The following is a 21,790-nucleotide window of genomic DNA, read 5'->3' on the forward strand; positions in this document are numbered from 1 at the left end:
CCCGCTTCCCCGCGCCGCCCCGGTCCTCCCCCCGCGCCGCCCCTGCGCCGCCCGGTGCCGTCCCGCGGCCCCGGCGGGAGCAGCCGCAGCAACAAGTGGGGCCGGTGCTTGGCCCGCTGCCGGAGCCGGGGCCGCGGCCGAGCCGCCGTGCACCGCAGCCGCAGCCGCAGCGGAGCGGAGGTGCCCCGGCCGAGCCGGTAAGGGACCCCGGGACTGCCGGGGCGGCGCGGAGGGGCGGAGGGGTCGGTTCTGCTGCGCGGAGCTCGGCGGGGCCCCGGATTCGCAAGCCCGTGGCTCGGGAAGGTCCGGCTGCGAGCCCCCGGGCAGGGCATGAGCGCGGGTCGGGGCTCTCTATCGCCCTGCACAGGCTGGGGTCGGGCTGGGCGGCCGCGGTCCCCCGGAGCCCTTCCAGGGACGGGAGCAGGCTCTGGTGGGCGGGGGGAGTCAGCATGGCAAAGTGCATCCCTGCTTCCTCCTCCAAGAGACGGGGCTGGCAGACCCCGGCACCGTTTGCAGGGCCAGTGAGATTCCCAGGCAGTGTGACTTAATGTCCCCTGGAAGAGTCCACTGCACAGTCCCACACCCCTGGGCAGGTACACAGGCAGGTTCACTGGCAGCATCCCTCAGGTATGAGCATCCCCTGAGTGGTACCCTGAGGGTGCTCATACCCGAGGGATATTGGTGCCTGAAGCATGCTCTTAGCAGAAGAATGCCGTTAATCGGGAGGATGCTGTTACCAGGGGGATGCCTATATAAGAAGGATGCTGGCACTAGGGGAATAGGGGTATAATAACTTGGTGCCCAGCTAGTTTTCATAAGATAATAAGAAGATAATAATCCATCAGATTTCCTGATGAAATCACCATGGACAATTTCACTCCAGGGTGAAAGGCTCCCTGAGCTGGCCAGGGTCCCGTTCCCCATTCCCGGCCCCCCCCCCCCCCCCCAACTTTCCCCTCCGTGGGGCTCTCTTCCCCCCAGCCTGGCCAAGAAAGCAGGAGAGGTGCAAGTAGCACATAAAGGCAGAGGAAAGAAAGCCCATGTACTTCACCTCCCTGTCTCATTCCCAGCAGCCCTATGGTGGCCATGGGGCTCCCAGATCACCCCCTTTATTGTGATAGTCAGTGGCTCCTCTCTTAAGCTCCAGCTTCCTAAGTAAGGCTGTTAAACCATACTCTTTGTTTACTTTAAAAACCAAAACCACCTCCAACCCCCTGCTTCAGCAAAACCCTTGGAAATGTGGCGTGAACGAGCTCATGGACCAGATGGGGAAAGCAGAACTCCACATCTTGTTATTTAAACCCTGGTGGTGATTAAGCCAGCCTGATAACACAGGGAATCTGACTCATCTCTTTTTTTTAACATTCGGGGTTGGAGAGGTAGGAATTCACTGCTGCTGTTCTCCAGCAGCAAAATCACTGCATCCCACGTGGAAACTGGCAGCAGGCTGGGGCACAGGTACCTAGGCCATGCCCACCTCGACACCCACATCCTGCAGCACTCACTGCCTGCCTGGGTGGCCTCTGCTGAAACGGGGCAAGAGGGGAGGGGTTTTTAACCTGTGCAGCTCTATGTCTTAAGCCAAATTAAGATGTCCTGGAAAAGATGGTGGAGGATATCATTCCACCCTTGTTTTCTGGGCTCCTGAGCCCAGCCTCTCACCGCTTTGCCAGGACGCATTACACATGAGACATAAGTGGCATTCCAGGAAATAATGCCGTGTCATATCCCCTCCGCCCTCTGCTTCCCTCCAGCAATGGGAGAGGCGTTGCAGGAGCACAAAGGAGCCGCCTTGCTGCCCAGGAGCTGCTGCAGCCGCCGGGGAATCGCCAGCAGCCATGTCGAGCTGCCTGGGTGCAAGATGACCCTCACGACTACGCCGGCAGCCAGCGTGGCCCAGGCTTTCTTTTACCTGCTGCTGTGTGTCCCCTGGGGCAGCTCCTGCCCCCCAAGCTGCCAATGCACAGAGCGGGCAGGGGCGAAGGCCGTCCTCTGCAGCTCCCGGCACTTGGAGGAGATCCCAAAGGACATCCCCAAAGACGCAGTGTTCCTCAAGCTGGATGCCAACAGCATCACCAGGATCCCCAGCAATGCCTTCAGGCACCTCTCCCACCTGGAGGAACTCGATCTCTCCAGGAATGCCATTGAGAAGATCGACAGGGCGGCTTTCAAAGGGGTGGCTGCCGGGCTGCGTACCCTCGACCTCTCCAGCAACCGCATCCGCAGCATCCCCAAGGAGGCCTTGCTGGCACTCAATGCCAAGCTCCGGCTGGCCAACAACCCCTGGCACTGCGAGTGTGCCTTGCAGGAGGTGCTGTGGGAAGCACGGCTGGACCCCGACTCCGTCCAGGACATCACCTGCCACACGGCCCCAAGGGAGGAATACGTGGGCAAGCCGCTGCTCCAGGTCCTGGATGCCGGCGTCAACTTCTGCAGCGTGCGCCAGAGGACCACGGATGTGGCCATGTTCATCACCATGTTTGGCTGGTTCGCCATGGTCATTGTCTATGTGATCTGCTATGTCCGGCACAACCGCGAGGACACCTGCAAGCATGTGGACTACCTGAAGTCACTGCCAAGCACCCAGGGCCATGCCGAGACCACCAGTACTGCCCTGTAGCGCAGGACTGGGGCATCCCTTTCCCAGCTTCTTTGCAGAGAGCCAGCAGCAACCTGGTGGTCCTCAAAGCTTCTCGATGGGATTTTGCAGTGTTTGCTCCAGTCCTGCAAATGAGTGCCACTGACTTTGCCCCTCCCAGTGGTGGTGGACTGAGTGTGAGCAAATGGCATGGGGAGGGATGCTGGAGACACTCCATGCAGACCTGTCGATGGAGCCCAGGCTCCTGGGGAAGACTCTCCTACACACAGATCACTTCTCCCCTGCCAGGGCTGGGCTCACAGGGAAAGCAGTCCCAGCCACATGCTTGTGGTCCATATGGTTCGGAGAGAACAAGACCCTGGGAGAGACAGATGAAGGCAGGGGCTCTTGTGGACCTCCAGGAAGACCCTGGGGCCTGGGATGCAGAGGGAGGGTAGCTTTGTGTGGCAGGATCACCCTGTCCTGGCTCCAGTGAGGGACCAGCCTTGCAGAGAGCATGACATCAGGCCCAGCCACCATACAGCATCTCAGCAGCCTCTGCCTGCCAGCAGCAACCTGGGGGTGATGACCCAAACCTTTGATTTCTCAATAAAACCCTACAGGTAGGAAAAGCCTTGGGGTTTGCACTGCACTGGGAGCTGGGCATCCAGGAAGTGCGGTGGTGCTTGAGGGGTTTGCACTTGTCCTAATTCAATCTGTCCCAGACCAGACCAGCCTAAATCCAATGTACCAGTGTGACTGCCGTTAAGCTACATCCCCTCTACCCTCACCCCAGTCTGCTTTGAGCAGGGGCCAGCTGGCCATATCCTGCCTCTGCATCTCGCCTGGTGCATCTTGCCTTATCCCATCCTTGCTCAGGGCCACATCAGAGACACAGACACTGCTCATGGCTCAGCGCAGCGGAAGCAAATGAAGTTCTGCCTTGATTTACAAGCAAGAAATGGACCTTCCCATCAGAGCCAACGGCAGCCACAGCTGAGCTGGGGAAACAGGGAGCTCTGCAGGGTCTGCCTGTGGAGGCTCTTCCAAGCTTGCACCCCGGGGCAGCTCAGGCCGTCACCCACCCAGCCCTTTCCTGGGGGGCTGGAACCTTCTTCCAGCAGGGCCAGGGAAGGCTGAGCAATGCCTGAGCCAGCCGGGAAAGGCAGAGGGTCCTCGGGGGAGAAGCAGAGGGGCACCCTCACCCCAGCACGCTACTGTGCTCAGGACCACCTCATCTTCATGGCGCATGGGCATGGCCCCGTCTTGCTCAGGGATGGCTTGTTGAATGGAGGGAAGCCTCTGCAGAGCAGCTCAGACACCTGCAGCTTGCCTGTGGGATGAAGGCTGGGTGCACAGAATTTATTAGAGCTCTGGTTAAGCAGAAGAGTCCCCCAGAAAAGCTGCGGGAACAAAAAGAGGCCAAGATTTCACCTGGAGCAGTTTTGGGACTTTCCCATGCCCATGGTAGCTGGGCTTGTCCCAGTGCACAGCAGGCCTGCTCGGGAGTCACTAACCTCATACAAAGGGTGCAGTGTCAAACCCGACGGGTCCTCAGCAGCATCGCAGCCCCAGGCGCTGGGCAGCCAGAGCCAAGCCCACAGCCACCGTTTCCCCCCCATTTCTCACGTGCCATTTCCTCCCCTCGCCATGCACCCACCCTGGCAGCACAGGCGTCTGCTCAATGCTCAGCACACAGGTGGGCAGCACAGCATTCTGCTCAGCCTCTTCCCCGCGAGCTCTGGACACAACCAATGGCACTTGGGTCCCTCCTGGCTGGGGTGTGCCAAGCACTGGGTCCCAGCGAGCCCCAGGAAGCACCTGGGCACCAGGACCCCTGTGTAGGATGTAGCTCTGGAGCACGGCAGGAAAGCTTGCCCAGGACAAACAGCACCAAAGCAGGGTCGCAGCCGCTTTGCCAGCCCTGGACAAGGCTGCAGGGAGCCCTGGAGCTCCCGTCCTCCTCCTTCGCGTCCTGTGGAGCACACAACCAGCCAGCCGCAGGGCTGATCCCACGCCGTTCCCGGGCTCCGTGGTCCATCTTCACCTCGATGCACAGCTCACCCCAAACCTGGCAATGAGCTGAGCATATCTCCGCCACCTCAGGTGGTTTTCAGCTTGAGCACCTTGGAAAGGGGCTCCTTGGCACTGGTGTAGAGGAGGTAGGAGCCCTCAGCAGTGTGAAATGCCTCCCAGTCTCTACAGCCGACAGTGGGGAGGTGGTGAGCCGCTACGAAGCCTTCATAGCCTTGCCACCTGCACAGGGAGGGCAGTTAGCGCTTGGGGCACAAGCTGGGCACTGGAAAGGGGGCAGGAAGGCTGAGCCATGGGGTTGGCATCTCCCACCTCCCTGCTGTGGTTCAGGGTGGGAAGTCCTTCACTGGGACTTCTCATTCTACAATTCTATGATTCCTGCCCAGAAACCTCCCCAGAAACAGGGAGCAGACCTACCTGTCCACCTCTGTCAGATGCAGCAGCATCTGCAGAGGTTGCCCCTGTGCTGGGCTCCCGGCAGGTCTGTTCCTGCTGGGAACAACCACCCAACCACCCAGCCCTGCCCTCCTCCCGCAGCAGTACCTGTATATAATGCTGTTAACGGAGAAGGTGAAGCCATCAAAGGAATTTGCTACCACCAGAAAAGAGTCGTCTCCCACCGAGAAGAACTCCCAGTCCAGGGCACTGGGGACGAAGCAAGCAGAGGGGCAGGTGAGGTGGCCGCTCCATGGCCAGCTGAGGAAGGGACTGCGTGTTGCAGAGCTGAGCCCATCCCACACCAACCTCTGCCACTCTGGTGGTACACAGAAGACTCTGCCCTTCCCAAGCTGCTGCTGAAAGGAAGTGCACCCTTGCTCCCAAACTCAGGGCCTTCTCTCACTTCCCACTGGGATTTTGTGCCAAGGACCTGTCACCTATTCCTCTTCCCACCAGCCTTAGTCCCTGGCAACATCCAAGCATGAATCCTTCAGGAGGCCTCCAGGTTGCTCAGGGGAAGGATGTGACTGAGGAACACCCTGATTCTTTGCACAGGTACCTGTAGGTGAGGAGGTCCTGGAACTTGACAAACATCTGGGCAGTGACGTTCAGCTCATAGATGGAGGAGTTGATGGCATAGAAGTTGGAGGGTGCTGGCATCCCGCTGTCATAGCTGTGGCTGTTTGCAACAGCCAAGAAAACTCTGTCCCCGATACGAAACACCTCCCAGTCAGCAGCACCAAAAGTCTGGGGAAGGAAAACACATGAGAAGCTGGATATGGACAAGCCTTTGAAAGCCAAGGATGCTGCAAGGTGTGGGGAGCTCTGCTGGAGGAAGTTACCCACCCCTAAAGGGAAAATATAAGCCTTGCTCTGTCAATCCTTAAGGGAGAATCAGTAGGAAAGTACCACTGCCTTTCCAGAAGTCTGAAGAGCATCTGTCTTTGTAATTATCCCCTAGCTAGTCCGAACACAAAGAGGGGCTGAGGAATAGTGGTTGATCAGGGGCCAAGGCTTACCAGGATAGACTGGAAGAGCTGGAAGGAGCCACTGAGCCAGATGTAGATGTGTGAGTAGATCTTCGTGGATGTGCCATTGAATGTGTTAGCCACAGCCAGGAAGGAATACGGCCCAATGGTGAAAAATTCCCAGTCATACGCTCCGGAAGTAGGGATGGTCTGGTTGGTTTCAAACAACCCTGTCCTGGGGTTCCACCTGTATATTACGCTGTCTATGTTGTGGTTATTCCCTGGGGCAGACAGACAGATGGATGTGTACCATGAGAGAAAGGAATATGTGGTTTGCATAAGAAAAAAGACCCCAGAAACAGGTTCAGCTACAGAAATATTTGCCAGCAGGTTTCAAGGCTGCTCCCTCCCCAAGAACTAGCCAAAGAGACTCTAGAGCCTCCATCCCTACCTAAAGCCTCCATCCCTGCTACCTCCTCGCACAGAGGCACTGTGCTAGCATCCTGGGGTGGCCAAGCTCTGCTGGCTGCCCCATGTGTAGTGGGGCCAGTTGCAGATGAGTCCCTAAGGCTACTGAACTCATTGGCTGCTGTCATCCTTCACATGTGAGCTCGCACATCTGGGAGAGGGCCACAGCTGGAATGGTGCTGCACTGACGTTTCTTCAGCACTTCTTTGCTAAGTCCCCATGCTAAGCTCCTGAGCCCTGGAGATGGCCAGAGACCTCCATGTGTGGATCCCTGATGACGGCACAAACTCCAGGAAGAGGGAGGGGATGCCACAGTTTGCAACCTACCCTGTGCTGAGCACTTGGGCTGAACCCACAAGCACTAAAGGCTGTTCTCCATCCAGCTCCTGGGCTCTGCTCAAGGATCTTGACCTTGTGTCTCTGTGGGACTCAGCTGGCTTGAAAACTAAAAACCTTTCTGCACCTTCAGCCTGGCACGACCCCTCCAGCCAGAGACATTCTTCTAATGAAGAGCTGGGTTCACTGGGATGGGAGGAGGGTACCACCAGCCCCTTTCAGCCCACACTCACTAAGCACTGCTGTACCCTGTTAATGGGTTTACGGGCAACCTGCATTGCAACAGAAGAGATTTTGGCAAGAAGGGCTGCAGGAAGAATGGGGTATGTGGGAAATGGCCACATGGGTAAGTGGCAGCTCCTCAGGGACTGACCCTTCACTGGGTCAAGCCCCAGTTTGGCTTGACCATGATGGTCTTAACCCCTACATGATGTGTATGGCTGCCAAAGGGACTTTTCTGCTGCCACTGGCGCAGGAGTAAGTCATGGAATAATAGAATCACAGAATGGTTTGGGTTGGAAAAGACCTTAGAGCTCATCCAGTTCCAACCCCCTGCCATGGGAGGGACACCTTCCACTAGAACAGGCTGCTCAGAGACCTGTCCAAAATGTAGAAATGCAGAACTTGGTCTAATTTAGGTCCTGCAGTGGTTATAATAATCTGTTTCTGCTTCTAATGCTATGTCTACCTGTTACACGTTTCTTCCATAAAGAACTATGATGTACTTCTTTACGCACTTAAGACTTGTGGTGGGGTCCGACAAATGTCATGGGGAGTTTCTAGCCCAGCTTACAGGCAGCCGGTGTCCAAGCAACCTGCCAACAGCTCTGAGCCCAGTGCCAGAGGAGCTGATGTCCCAGGAGCCACTCCTGGTGGCAGGGAAGGAGCCCACTGGCCCAGTATGTGAACCCACCCTGGAGTGCCAGGGTTGTGGTATTGACCCATTCATCCCCTGTGCTGTGGGGTGCATGCCCCACCCCAGAACAGTTCATGGCCTGGGAGGGGGAAAAGGCTGGATCTTGTCTGCAGGGTGTCCAGGGAGGGAGGGGCATCAGCAGGCTCTCACTTGGCTTCCCTTGGTTTCTTGTGTGTCCACAAGGCCTATCAAAAGGCTCAGCCCCTGCAAATCCATGCAGCTGCTCTCACCACCCCACCATGTCATGTAGCATTGGGGAAACAAAAGAAAAGAAGCAGAGAGATTCAGCAAAGATGCAGTCCCCACTCCCGTCCTGCCAGAAACCCAGAGGGGACCACATCATCCACTTCCCCAAGTGCTTTTCTTTCCTAGAAGGAGAGGGTCTGCAAGGGTTCAAGTTTCCTGAGGGACATGGCACTGAGCTGCATGCACTGACTCCCAGGCTTTGCCCTGCACTCTAGCAGAGGATGCTCAGGGAGCTGCAGTGTTTCCACAGCAACAGGAGGATGCTCTTGAGCAGGGTGCCTGCAGCGGGGAGCTGTGGTCCCCAAGGGCTGTCTGCCCCAGCTGAGCCAGGCCCATAGGAAATACAAGGTCTGGGTACCTTCTCTGTGGTTGACCACTGCGAGGAAAGCCTCTCCCTCAATGACAAATGCCTCCCAGTCCCTAGCGCTGTGCGTGGTGATCCTCTGGTACGGGACGAATTTCTCTTTCCTGCGGCTCCACTTGTATATTACAGAGAGCTCCTGACCCCTGTCATTCTGCTCAAAATTAGCCACTGCTAGGAAGATCTGAAAAATAACAAGCCAGGACACCTTGGTTTTCTCCTCTCAAAGGAGTGTGGACAAAGAGGGGCAGGGTGAAGACGGGACAGGTGAGGGCAGGCACCCATGGGATGTGTGGCCAGGGACCGAGGTGGCTGCTGAGGGGCACTACGGCTGGTAGGTGTCCCCGAGCAGCCCTCAGTGCACCCAAACAGGTGACAGGGACCCAGTGACCTGTGGGGTGATAACAATAAGGATGAGATCAATTCCCGACACAAAACATTCTCCAGACCTTGAACCCCCCTCTGTGAGCCCTGGGGATAAGCATGCATCAGCAGAGAGGGCTTTGCACAGTGCAGGGAGTGCATCCGAGCTCATGGAGTGCTGGCTTTGCCACTCCAGCACATTTTGTATGGAGTGGCAGAGGTTATGCCCCAGTTTGGACCAAGCACAGCCCACAAGCTGAAAACAGCAGGGAGGCTCCTGCCGGCTCCTGCCAGCTCCTGCCAGCACCAGCCTGGGGTTTTGTCCAGCCGAGGCTCAGCCACCTGGAAGGACAGAGACCTTGCACACTGAGCGCAGGTCTGTGACGGGTTTACATGACCCTCCGGGGAAGGTGCATCTCCAGTGGTGGGCGGATGTCCCTGCAAGCTCCAGTCCAGGGGGTCCCTTCAGGGCATCTCCAGAAACACAACTTCAGAGGGAATAGAAATGTTTGGATGCAACCCTGCAACTCAGGACATGTGGTCCCTTGCCCTCCATGGACAGGAGCCACCAGGAGACCCTGACACTGCCCTCTGGGGCTCTTGACCCCATCCTGGAAGAGCACCAGCAGGTCCTGGTGCAGTAACAAGGTGCTGACACATGCAGAGGTTCTATCCCCCTGCAGTGTGTTGAGGAACCTATGCTATCTGCAGGGCTCTGTGCCACTGCTGGTACAACACCTATCTGGTCACCATCTCCATGCAGAAATGTGCCCAGCACAGGCAGCTGCACACAAGGGAGCCTGCCTGTGTCCCCAGCCCTTCTGGAGCTCCAAGGCTAGCCCCAGCTGTGCAGGACAGAGGCCATCCTGCCTTGGAAGTCTGAGTAAGTTTCTCCCCGTGAAGTCCTGAAGGCAAACCCAGAACAAGTCAGCCTCGGTGAGCACCAATACAGCTGCTTTGCTGTATAGGAACCACGGGCAGATGGGTCCCTTCAGCTTGGTGGTCTTTACACCTGCAGCTGTGACTGCAAGGGGGTGTTGTGGGTCAAGACTGACACTGGGGAGCCTGAAGGTGGTTTCCATCAGCCAATAGACTCAGCTGAGGATGCTCCTGTCTCCTGCCCATGTGGGTGCAGCTGGAGCTTTGCAGAGCAGGCGCAGCACTGGCAATGGCAGCATGGTCTCAACTCAAAGCCAGCTTTGCAACACAGCTGCATCGTCAGGGCTTGACAAGATTCTTTGCAGGATTCCATCGTCAGGCAGGTATCATGGCCCATTTGTATCCAAACACGGGGGGTGTCGGTGCCACCAAGCCTGGAGGCAGAACTTCTGCCCATCCCTCTGTACCCTGCACATGTAGCTCTCAGTGGGGAGCCCTGCAGCCACCCTCCATGGCATCTGGTGACAAAGCCAGAACGGGTCATGCTGGAGAGGGAATGATCCCCACTCCCCTGGGAGCTCTGCTCAGAGCTGGCTCTCAGCAGATGTTTCTTTGGCTTGCCCGTGGATCCTTGTAAAGTGGTAAGTAGCTCCCTGGGGAGAGGAAGCAGGCAGATAGTGTGCACACATCCCATAGCCCAGGGGAGGAGGGATGGCCCCAAAGTCCTAGAATGATTTAAAAGCAAGGGAGCTTAAAAGGTTGGACTTGGTGGGTGCTGGGGTGGGTGCTGGGAGGGAGCTACAGGCTCTGATGGCTCTCTAAGACCACAGGCAGATCTCTGAGACCTGAGAGTACTTTATGACAGTACATGAAGAACACCCGCCACAATGAGTGCTCAGGGAGGGCTCTGCTGTCTGTTCTCCAGTGTCAGGAGCTGTGTGTCTCCTACAGCAATGCCACAGCCACTGCCTGGGGTAGCCCTGCTTCACTTCATGCCGACAGATGGGACTGCAGCAAAACCCACTTCCAAGGAGGGTCAGCCTTTGTGCCAGGCTGGAGGCTGCGCTGTGAGCAGAGCCCAGGCTGTACCACAGCTCTGCACATCTTCGCACTGGCACTCACAGAGGCAGAACAGGCAGGAGCTGCTAGAAATGAAGCCCAGCACAGGGAGGGGATCCAGCTCCAACAGCTGGCTCTGTAGTCTAACCTTGCATACATCATGGGGATCCTGAGGGAGGAGATCTGAGTACTCCAGGCATGCTATTACCCACGCTGCCAGAACCATGTGCTGAAAATGGCCCGGGTGGATGTAGCTGTATCTCAGCAAAAGCAGTAAAACACAGAGGGCGGCCCACAGATTGGCAGCAGTCCCTAGGACAGACCCTCACTGGCTGCACACATGTATCAACATGACCCCATCAAAGACAGAAGACAGAAAGATTCACCCCCTAAACCATTCCTGAGACGGAGGGCTTCAGAGGAGAAGGCAGTGTTGGGCAATTGCAGTTTAATACACTGAAATATGAAGGCACTGAATCAACCTTCCAGGCTGACTTACCTTCTTTCCTATGGTGAAATACTTCCAGGACTGCGCTTGGTCGGTGGGGATGTTCTGGTAGGGCACAAACTTCCCATCAGTCCACTTATAGATGGCCGACCCCGGCGGGGTGTACCGGTTGGCCATGGCTGCAAACAGTCCCACTTTGGGGATGGTGAAGACCTCCACACCCATCGTCTCGGAGTTGGTCACCAGGTTCTGGTATTCCTCCACATAGTCCAGCCTCTGCTTGACTGGGAGACCACAAAAACAGAGGGGTGAGGTTAAAACCGGATGATCTTGCCTGGAGATGTGCCCCACATTGCATAGCAGAGCTGCACTGGTGGTGCTTGCTGCTCTATGGAGCTCTATGGGAGCCAAATGAAAGTCCTGGTGTTGCTGGTGCTGACAGGCCAAAACCCAAGGGGGTGGTGAAAGGCCTGACTCCATCTTGCTGGGCAGCACATCCAGCCCCATCCACCCCTGCCTGTTCTATGCTGGGAATTCTCCTCTGGGACAGGGGAATTAAAACATGCCATGGATATTTATTGCTTCTTACCAAGTGGATTTATACATTTATCCTAAAGAGAATGAGGAGGAGAGGAAGAGACCTACAGTAAAGCGCCTGGGCTGCTGAGGCCAGCTCTGTTAACCTGTACCCACCAGCAGCAGCCCTTGAATCCAGAGCTGCACTGAGAGTGATGATGTGGGCACCAATAGTAAAGCCCAGCCAAGCAGGGGAGAGCAGGGGGACACTCCAGCTCCCTTATTCTGCTTTTATTTGACTCAGTTACCACCCAAAAGTGTTGTCAAGGGCAAATTTCAGTTCCTCCTTTGCTGCAATAGCCTCCCTCCGTCCCTGAGAGCTCACTGCACACCAGTACCTTCCAGCATGGAAATCCAGGCGCTGCCGTTGCAGAGGTATAGCCCTCTCCGGGAGGCGTTGAACCAGAACTGTGCCTTCTCCTGCGTGGTGCAGGGCGGACGGGACCCTAGCGTCACCTTCGTGTCGGTCTCTGGGCATGGAGAGGAGCAAGGCAGGTGCCTCTTAGTGCACAGGATGGAGCAGCAAGGAGGCCTGTCCCTGTGCACACAGAGAGGGTTGCATGTCCTTATCCCGTCCTAGTGACAAGCACCCAGGAACAGGGGAAATAGCATCCCATGTGGCTACCAGCATAAGCCCAGCACTGCCAAGGGACCTGGATAGGCTTTCCAGGGGGATTTTGGACAGGGATCCCATCACACACGCACAGAAAACAGAGGGTGCTGGGGATACCCTCTCACCCTGTGCTCCTGCTCTGTGGCCAGCCCCATGCAAAGATCCTTCCTCAACAAAGGCAAAAGGATTTACTGACCATAGGGGTATTTTAGCACCTCGTTGCTCGCTGGCTTTGCAGGATGATCCTGGAGAACACTGGGGACAGAGAGTGTCACTACTTTAAAGTTCATGGGCGTGCATATCCGAGGGGTGGCATCGGCTCCTGGCAGCAGGACAAGCTGTCGCAGCAAGCCCTGGGAAAGCAGGAGCAGCAGGATGAAGAGCAAGTCCAGCAAGACCAAGAAATGGAAACTGCAGGTGATTCATGCCCTGGATTTCCCTCCCAGCTCTGGCTCGCTGCTCTCCCTCCCAGGCTGTGGAAGCCTCTGTGGATTCATGCACATTTATCAGATCCTCATTACATGCCCAGCCTGCCAAGACCTCATCCTGGGCAATTTAACAGCTGGTGCAAGGGGAGCACTGGCTCATTAACTGCAGCAGCTTTCACTGCCTCCACTTTTCACTACCAATACCAGGCACTGCCCTAACTTTTATATCAGTAAGACTGTGCCATCAGCTGCTTTTCTGTCACCACACCACTGGCAGTGTCCCCATCTAAAGCCACATCTGACCCACAAAGTACCAGCAGCCAGCTCTGCCCCTTGCATGCCCGCAGGAAGATGGGGCTGAGCCTGGCAGCAGGACCCATGGCCACCTCTGCAGTGTAGAGGGCTACAGGGGGCTGCAGCTCACCCCATGGCCAGCCACCAGCACCCCTGGGCAGCCCTGCGCCATGGGGCACGTACCGTGAACACGCCTTTCCTCCTCCTCCTGTTGCCCAGGTAGAAGTTGGCTCTTTTCACCGACAGAGAGGCTGGAAACGGTGTCTCCACCAACCTGCAGACGGGCAGAGAAGAGGCAGGGGACAGTTTAACAACACGTGCTGGTGGCTGGAGGAGATGCTGGCGGAGGCACGTTGCCCTGCCAGCCCTCCTGGGCCCCCCCCGCTACTGCCCCGACCTACACATCCTTGGGGACGCTGCAGTCCACCGTCAGGGAGAAGGACTGGCCGGAGACAGCCAGGACGAGCGTGTGCCACTGGCTGTCGGAGAGCGAGACGTTGGGGAAGGTGACGCGGGTCTGCCAGCCGCCGGCACGCTCCTGGCTCCAGAAGAGGAAGTGGAGCTTGTCGGGGGCATAGCGCAGCCCCACCAGCACGCTGGGGCTCTCCTCCGCCATCAGCGTGAAGACGTACTCGTTCCTCTGCAGGAGGGCACGGACTCAGTGCCCACGGGCAAAGCTGCGGGGCTGCGCTGGGCCCGCTCCGTGCCCGGCTGGCGGTCACTTACCTTGGCAGGGACGCTGAGGACCCTCAGCGTGACGATGATGGAGAACTCCTCGGGGAAGCGGTCGCAGTGGATGAAGAGCCGGGAGGCCGGGAAGCACAGGGCTCGGGGCCGCGAGGCGGCCAGCTGGAAGCCGCGCACCCCCTGCGCTTGGAACACCCTCATGCCATGGGCCGGCCGGCCGGCGGGCACCACCTCTGAGAGGATGTCCAGCGGGCGCAGGTCTGTGCCAAGAGACAGCAGAGCACGTCACGACCGTGGCAGCCCTCCCTCCCGCACCGTCTGTCGATGCGGCCCCCACCTCACAGTGCGGTGCTCTGCCCAAGGCAGCCAGCACAGCCACAGTGCTCCGCAGCAGCGGGGGGGGGCTGGCATGCCCCAATAGCCTGCTCTCCCCTGCCTAGGGTCTGTGCCGAGCCCCTGCTTCGGGCACACAGGGAAGGTCTGTCCTCCAGGCAGCAAGGCTGGCATCTCCATCCCCACAGCAGCAACACCGTGTGCAGGCTCACTCGCACAAACCACCCCACTGATGCAGCTCTGGATGCTGACCCCAGGCCCTGCTTGCCAGGGGGCCCCCAGGCCGCCACCTGCTCCTAAGGGTCCCCCGGCACCAGCAACTGCACAAGAGCCAGAGAGAGGCAGGAATCTGACACGCTCACGGGGAAGCCAGTCCCCAGCGTGGTGGGGCGGGGTGCTCCCTGCTCCAGCCCCAGTCCAGGCCCTTCCAACCCAGCCCTAATTGCACACACACACGTAGTCCCCTGGCAGGCACCAAAACCACTCATTAAATGATTATCCTCTCCCCAGAGGAGAAACCAACACGCTCAGTCCCAGAGCATCACCCAAGTGAAGCACCGGCACTGCAAAGCCATCCCCAGGTCACCGTCAGCCAGGTGTCTTGGCAATGCCCACGGCAGCAGCCACGGGAAGGGCTGGACCTACTCTGGGAGCTTCTCCCCAATTCCTCGCTTTGGCAGCCTCCTTACAGCTTTTACTTTGAATGCTCTCCTGGCAGGACTGTGGCATCTGTAGCGCACGGCAGAGCGGTGCAGTGATGATGGCCAGAGGATGAAGCAGCACTTAGCTAGACTAAAAATTCCCTCACTCTGTCCCGTTCCCAGTGAGACCAGGCTTTTAGCTCCTATTTGTACTAATAAATCTCGGCTGCTGGGGCGCAGCAGGAGAGCGAGGAGGGAGGGAGCTGTGAGAAAGGCTGGACCAGCGTGTGTCTGAATCTAAACCAGCTGGAGAAAGAGGGGAAGCATTCCCCCCCAGGCAGCCCCAGGCAGCCCAGAACCAGATGGGCAGAGCAAGAAGGAATCTGCTCCTGTGGCTGCTCCATCTAGCCCAGAGCAGGGAGATCGGCAAGGTCCTTCCCATACTGCCACTTCTGCACCCCCCTGCCCACATCCCTGCTGCTTTAAACTACCCCTAAATCAAAGCCTCAGTGGGGGGGGGGTTAACTGAAACAACTTGTTTCACAGAATCACAGAATCCCAGACTGGTTTGGTTTGGAAGGGACCTTAAAGCTCACCCAGTTCCAACCCCCTGCCATGGGCAGGGACACCTTCCACTAGACCAGGTTGCTCCAAGCCCCATCCAACCTGGCCTTGAACACTGCCAGGGATGGGGCAGCCTCAGCTTCTCTGGGCAGCCTGTGCCAGGGCCTCAGCACCCTCACAGGGAAGGATTTCTTCCTAAATCTAATCTAAATGTCCCCTCTGTCAGCCCAAAGCCATTCCCCCTTGTCCTGTCACTGCAGGCCCTTGTAAAAAGCCCCTCTCCAGATTTCCTGTAGGGCCCTTTAGGCACTGGAAGCTGCTCTAAGGTCTCTGTGGAGCCTTCTCTTCTCCAGGCTGAACCAGCCCAGCTCTCTCAGCCTGTCTCCATAGCAGAGGTGCTCCAGCCCTCAGAGCATATTCATGGCCTCCTCTGGACGCACTCGGGCAGCTCCACGTTCCCCTTGTGTTTGGGCCCCAGAGCTGGATGCAGGACTGCAGGGGGGGGTCTCATGAGAGAGGACTGAAGCGGGAGAATGCCCTACCTCGACCTGCTGGAATGAACCAGCTCTTTTTTCTCTCTGCAAAAAGCTCATGCTGAATTCAGGCTTGGAATTGCTGAAGGGTTTAGGAGCTTGTGTTGCCCTGGGGTCAGTGGAATGAGCTGGGGACAGAAGCTGTGGGCCAGGAAGGGGCCATGTTCTAAATCCAAAGCCAAATCCCTACAATCAAAGACGCCCCCACACCAGTCCCTGCTAACAACTGGAGTGGAGCTGGCAGCTAACGGCTGGAAGAGCAGCCAGGGTGTTTCAGCCCAGGTCGGGCAGCGCACAAGCCTGGCAGCTGCCTGCTCTGCAGGATGGCTGCCCACAGCCTGACAGCATCAGAGCTACACTGGGAACCAGGGCCAGGCACCACAGGAGGGGCGTGGAGGTGGTTAAATGTGATTTATGGGGCCTTAACACCCCCAGGACCACTCCAGTTGAGTGGGACAGTGGGGACATCCCCAATAGACCAGAGTGCCTGGCGGAGCAGGCGGTGGGCAGAAGCTCTCTGGTCTCTCCCAGCTTTCCTTCTCACCACCAGCCAGGCTGTCATAGTGCAAAACAGAGGTGCCACCAAACCGAGACAGACACAGAGCCTGGGAGCCAAGCAACCAAACCCGGGCTGAAGTTCCTCTGCCCGCACCAGGACTGCGCGGCACCAGGGCGGGAAGGCAGAGCCGGGGACCCGCTTTGGGCTGGGCTCTCGGCACTTCCCTGCAGGAAATGCCTTTGGAGCTGCCCGCTCCTCGGCTGGGGGTGGCAGGGCGGAAACGCTGCAGGGGGGTTTGCTGCCGGGAGAGCGTAGGTTGTGTCTGGCAGAGCACCGGGAGGGAGGGACTCTATGGGGGGACTCGAGGGCTCTTCTCTACTTCTCTTTCCAGCCCTTCCCCACCGTAAGCATTGGTCCCCAGGGCCAGCAGACCTTGGAACAACGCTTGTGCCACAGGGACGGGCACACGGCTCCCTCCGCAGCACCGGGAAGGGCTGTTTGCCCCCTGGTTGCCATTGCAGGGGGCTGCAGGCACAGGGGTGACCTCGCCACCCACTGCCACGGGTGCAGGCAGGTGCAGCAGCATCACGGCATGCTGTCACGCCGAGACTTGGTCCACTGGCACCAAAGCCATGCACCCATGCGGGGCACCCCGCAGCGGCCACATGTGCCGCAAACGGAGCGCAGTATCTGGGGTCTGCCCTGGCACCACGGCGAGCGTCCTGCCCATGGAAGGGACCTGGCACACTTCCCAGCACAGACAGCGCCTGTCTTGATGCCTCGGTCCCAGCACAAGCCCGCCCGCCGGCCTTCCGTCTTACCTGTGCAGTGCTGCCACGTCCTGCTGCCCCTGATGAAGCCCCCGCCGGCGGCCCACTGAAGGAGGATGACCCAGAGCAGCAGCGGAGCCGACATTGGGGAGCTGGCCTCGGGGGGTCCATGCACCGGGACCCCCTCGTCACCCACTCCTCCACAGCCGGGCAGGCACCGTGCGGCTCGGCCCCCCCCGGGGGCTCTCGCATAGTCTGCCCGCGGGACCAGGCGGGGCTGCTCCTGGCTGCTAAGCCCGGTCTGTGCCGTGCCCCGGCATGGGCACTGCCCCGCGGGGCACAGCAGGGGTGGCGGGCAGGGGGCCGCCGAGGCAGTGCTGGCTGCAGCCTGCGCACAGACATTTAAATGAGGAGTCGGTGGTGGGAGAGGAGGAGTCCCGGCTCCTTGGAGAGCTTTTATCTTTTGCCCAACCCTCTGGAAGGCGGCTTTGGGGAGGGATTTTTTAATTATTATTATTATTTATTTTTCCCTTTTGTCCTTCGCTTCCGTTCATTTTTGGTGATTCATTTTCCTGAGGTCATGTGGGAGTAGGTGGGAGATTCACCCCTGCATGGAGAGACCAAGTTGGGAACCTTCCTGCCTCTAAAAGGGCTTTCAGCAGAACAATCCCAGCCTGTAAATGGGGTAAGATCCTCCCTCGGCCCATTTCACCCTGCCCTAAAGGAAGCCAGATCCCACAGGGTGCATATTTCTCCCCCCAGACGACCCCAGGCAGGTGATGCCAGTGCCCCCATGCAAGACTCCAGCCCAAAGGCTGCCCGCCAGACCTGGCCCTGCCACGAGGACGGCGGCAGCAGCACGCAGAGCATCGGTTTGGAAACGCTCGAGGTTATGCTGTTCAAACGGGAGAGAGCAGTGGAAAAACTCCCTGCACACAGCGAGCTCCGCTGGGTTCCTCCAGCCGCAAAATGAGTTACTTCCATTCCCTGAACAATTGAATTGGGCTCCCACCCCCCCTGTTCCCAAAATCTTCCCGCAAGGCGCGCGCTAGAATAGAAAGCGGATGGCCAGGATGAAACGCCAAAAGAATGTGTCGCAAATCGGAGGTTTTGTCAGCAAGGAACAGCCGGAGCCAGACCCACGGACGTGCCTCGCTGCCTGTACCCCTCACTGGCCCAGAACCTGTTGTGCCAGGACCAGGAGGATGCAGCCCATGGGCTGTGGGCACATGGCGGAGTGCAGCACCCTGCACCTCGGTCCCGGCTCCTGAGAGGAACTGCTACTGGACCCTGGAGACACCCCAACACTGTCAGGGCCTCAGTCTTTGAGCCAAACAGCCCCTGAAGCATGGAGGGTGGCTGTGTGCATGGTTGGGGATGATCTGCACCAAAGTAGGGATGTAAGGAGCTCCCACTTCCCACAGAATCCCTCTTTGGCCATCCACCAAATTAGGTCTCTCCAAGGATCATGCTCAGGCAGAGCTTAAGCAGAACTTAACCTCTCTGCAGAGCTGAAGAGGTGAGGCACCACTGGCTCCCAAACCATCTTCATTCCTGTGCTAGGGATGGTGTCCAGTGGCACAGGCACTTCCCAGACCCAGGGGGCCCAAATGGCAGCTGCAGGTGGCCGCTGCAAGGGATGCGGGAGGTACAAAGCAGTCCATCTGCCCTGACAGGCTCGGCCCCTCGTGCTGCTGCCCGTGGCCTTGGGGACACCCGCCGGGGCTGGGAGCAGCCTTCCTGCCAGGACCCATCCTATCTCTGCCACATGGATTTCAGTTCTGCCACACGGATTTCGGTTCGGCCTCTGCTGAGGCCAGCCATGGCTCTGCGAGGGTCTGGGCAGCCTGTGCAACTCCTGGGGAGAGAGGAAAAGTCCTGCTGGGAATGCCGGGGAGGCTGTTTTCCAAAGGGCATGCAGCTGCCTCTGAGCACTTCCTTGGCCAAAAGAGACAGCTGGTGGGGACACCTCAGATCCAAGGACGTAGGTGTGGGTGTCCCCTCTAGAAGCAGGAGGATCCAGGAACTTCCAGGCAGGAGGTGGAGGAATCGAAGTCCCCATTGATGGGCATGGAGGACACGCCAGAGAGTACTCAGCCCAGCACCGTGGACTCAGGCTGCTCCTCAGCTATGTGCTATTAATGGTCTCCTGCTGAGGACAGGGACATTGATGGTCCCCAAGGACACTCTTCATCCTTGGGCCGGGACCCTGGCACGGCAGAAGATGCTGGAGCACCTTGGGCTGTGCCCAGCACTTTTCCCCTCCCCCAGGAGGACCAGCCCCAGGAACCAAACTGTGATGTGAGATAAGGACAGGGCCCCCGCCCGCTGGGGTCCAGGGGTGTCCAGGACCTGCTCTGTGGCACAACACCAGTCAGAAGCAGTCAGCAAAACTTCCTAAGCACACGCGCACATTCCTATGTGCACAAGAAAGCACAAGAGGGTGAAATAAAAGAGACAAACAGGGAGATGTTTGCCTAATTTGCATGGGCCGTAAATAAAACCATGTGGCAGCTCTGAACAAAATGATCCTTGGATTTCCACCAAAAAGGTTTGGCCATCGCCAGGTTAGAAAAGGTTGAGAAACCCATCTGCAGACAATCCGTGCCAAACAGAGCTCCCATGCAGAGGACAGCGTGAGGAGGACACCTAATCAACGCCAGGGACAGGCAGGACCCTGCGCACAGGGTGATGTTCCTGCTCTTCCAAGACTGTAACTCACTCCTTATTATTTGCAGACACAAAGTCATGTTTAAGGGCTTGTTATGTCCTATTCATTTCAGACTTAATTCCTGACATCTGCAAGAGCTTTCTGCCTTGAAATGCAGTGTGCATACAGGCACCGGAGGTGGCAAAGATTGAGGGGCCATACACAACTTACAGACAAATGCAGCACTGCCCATCTGCAGTTGGGTGTCCCCAGCCTGGCCTCTGGCTGGCAGCGGGCAGTGCTGTGTCCATCCTCCTGCCTGGGCTGGTGTGGCCACACACAAAACCACAGGGATGGAGCTGGAGGTCAGTGATGAGCACACAGAGCCAGCCTTGCCTGTGTGAGCAGCAGGGTCAGGATCAGCCCTTTGGGGCCAGTTAAGAAGAGGAGGGAGAAAACTGTTCTCAGAGCAACAGCCCGTGCTGCAGTTCCCCAGATCCCAGTTCAGGCTGGACACTAGGGACACCTTCTCTGGGATGGCGGGATGGGGATGGGGTCTCCATGCCTCATCACCTCTGCCCTTTCTCCTAGGCTGAAAACCTTCCCCCTGTTTCCTGGAGCAACTTCAGCTCCCTGAGCCCAACCCACGGCCATAAACTGGAGTTGCTGCAAGAACTCTCTGCACCACGAAACCTGTCAGTGTTGTACAAGAAGTGTAAATGCCTTTAACCCCATCGCATCTCAGAAACTCAATTCCCAGAAAGTTTGGAGACGCTCTGCCAGGAAAAGTTTTGTCGAAGGGCTGGGAGGATTGCAAAAGACACCCTTTTTAGGAAAGCCACCAAAAAAGAAAGCACAAAGCCACCCCAATGCTGCAAGTCCTGCTGCCAGTTTCCCAGGCGCGCAGCTGCCTTCGGGAGCAATCCCTGCCTGGTGGCGGCAAACCACCAGCATCGCTCGCATCCCAGAGCCCGCCGTGTCCACAGCCCCGCAGCATCCCTGGCACTGCCTGCCCCGCAGCCCCAGGGAACGCGGGAGCCCGGAGCAGCCGTCCTGGCGCAGCTCCCCAGCTCTGGCCACGGGCAGCAGGCAGGGCTGGCGACCTGGTAGCTTCCCAGGCAGGTCTGCCAGGAGCGAGAGGAGCATCCTGCCCCGCATTTGGAGCGCACATGCAGCTGAGCTGGCAGGCTTTGAAAAGGGCTCCAACAAGCAGTCACTTAACTTTCGCCAGCACAAGCCAAAAGACAGGCTTTAAGACCGTGCTCCTGCGCCAGAGCTGCTCGGGATGGGGCTAGGCAGGACCCAGCAGCCACATCTGCCCCTGATCCCCCCTGCACGTGGCAAGCAGCCCTCTACCGCTGCCTGGGACAATGCTCTGGCCTTTTTGCCACTTCCCCCCAGTTCGGCCTTGTGAGAGGCTGAGCCACTGCCCTACAGCTGCGGGACACCCAGCCCCTCTCTGCAGTCACCACTGCCCAGCAAGGTGGCTCCACATGGATGGAGGGCATTAAACCCAAGCAACTGTGAACAGGCACACTATGGAAATGGTGCTCCAGCTGTTTTCATAGAATCCCAGAACAGTTTGGGTTGGAAAGGACCTTAAGCCTCATCCAGTTCCAACCCCCTGCCATGGGCAGGGACACCTTCCACCAGACCAGGTTGCTCCAAGCCCCATCCAACCTGGCCTTGAACACTGCCAGGGATGGGGCAGCCACAGCTTCTCTGGGCACCCTGTGCCAGGGCCTCAGCACCCTCACAGAGAAGGATTTCTTCCTAATGTCAAATCTCAATCTCCCCTCTGTCAGTTTGCAGCAGGGAGATGGTGGTAAATGGCAGAAAAAGCCACAGCAGGGAAGCTCGAGAACGTGCCCTCACATTCCTGACCCCATCAAGGACCAGCAGGGATATAAAAGGGGATGCACAGTGCTGATTGTACCAGAAATGATCCCATAGCTCCCCAGTTAGGGCCTGGCCAACATCTTCTCTCCCAGCTGAAGCCCACCTCTGACCAAGTGGGGCATTAGGAAAAGGTGTGGGTATTGCAACTTCCTCCTTCCAGCCAGGGAGGAAATACACTGCCTGCACCGGGGGACACTTTTTAGGGTATA

General features: G+C 58.0%; 2 protein-coding genes across 2 annotated transcripts; one reads left to right on the plus strand and one right to left on the minus strand.

Annotated features, from left to right (window-relative positions):
- The first annotated feature begins 45 nt into the window (after positions 1–45).
- LRRC3 (leucine rich repeat containing 3) lies at positions 46–7,549 on the plus strand. Its single transcript, XM_065673792.1, has 2 exons — positions 46–197; positions 1,755–7,549. Exon 2 carries the CDS (start codon positions 1,757–1,759, stop codon positions 2,618–2,620), a length of 864 nt encoding a protein of 287 aa, XP_065529864.1. The 5' UTR covers positions 46–197; positions 1,755–1,756; the 3' UTR covers positions 2,621–7,549.
- TSPEAR (thrombospondin type laminin G domain and EAR repeats) lies at positions 3,882–17,865 on the minus strand. The gene is made up of 12 exons (XM_065673791.1): positions 17,084–17,865; positions 13,732–13,952; positions 13,407–13,645; positions 13,189–13,279; positions 12,480–12,636; positions 12,009–12,140; positions 11,146–11,378; positions 8,343–8,529; positions 6,070–6,299; positions 5,610–5,797; positions 5,156–5,257; positions 3,882–4,834 (listed from the first exon to the last, which is right to left on the minus strand). The coding sequence occupies exons 1-12, from the start codon at positions 17,175–17,177 to the stop codon at positions 4,681–4,683; spliced, it is 2,028 nt and encodes a 675-aa protein (XP_065529863.1). The 5' UTR covers positions 17,178–17,865; the 3' UTR covers positions 3,882–4,680.
- Positions 17,866–21,790: the final 3,925 nt, after the last annotated feature.

The sequence above is a fragment of the Lathamus discolor genome, chromosome 3, assembly GCF_037157495.1.
Source record: "Lathamus discolor isolate bLatDis1 chromosome 3, bLatDis1.hap1, whole genome shotgun sequence".
Taxonomy (NCBI): Eukaryota; Metazoa; Chordata; class Aves; order Psittaciformes; family Psittacidae; genus Lathamus; species Lathamus discolor.

Bases quoted from the DNA above. Each gene is read 5' to 3' on its own strand.
- LRRC3 (XM_065673792.1), top strand. From the start codon at position 1,757: ATGGGAGAGGCGTTGCAGGAGCACAAAGGAGCCGCCTTGCTGCCCAGG.
- TSPEAR (XM_065673791.1), bottom strand. From the start codon at position 17,177: ATGTCGGCTCCGCTGCTGCTCTGGGTCATCCTCCTTCAGTGGGCCGCC. The intron at 8,530-11,145 runs GTAAGTCAGCCT...GTTATTTTTCAG, and splicing joins ATTTCACCATAGGAAAGAAG to ATCTTCCTAGCAGTGGCTAA. The intron at 6,300-8,342 runs GTACCCAGACCT...TGTCTGCCCCAG, and splicing joins AGTGGTCAACCACAGAGAAG to GGAATAACCACAACATAGAC.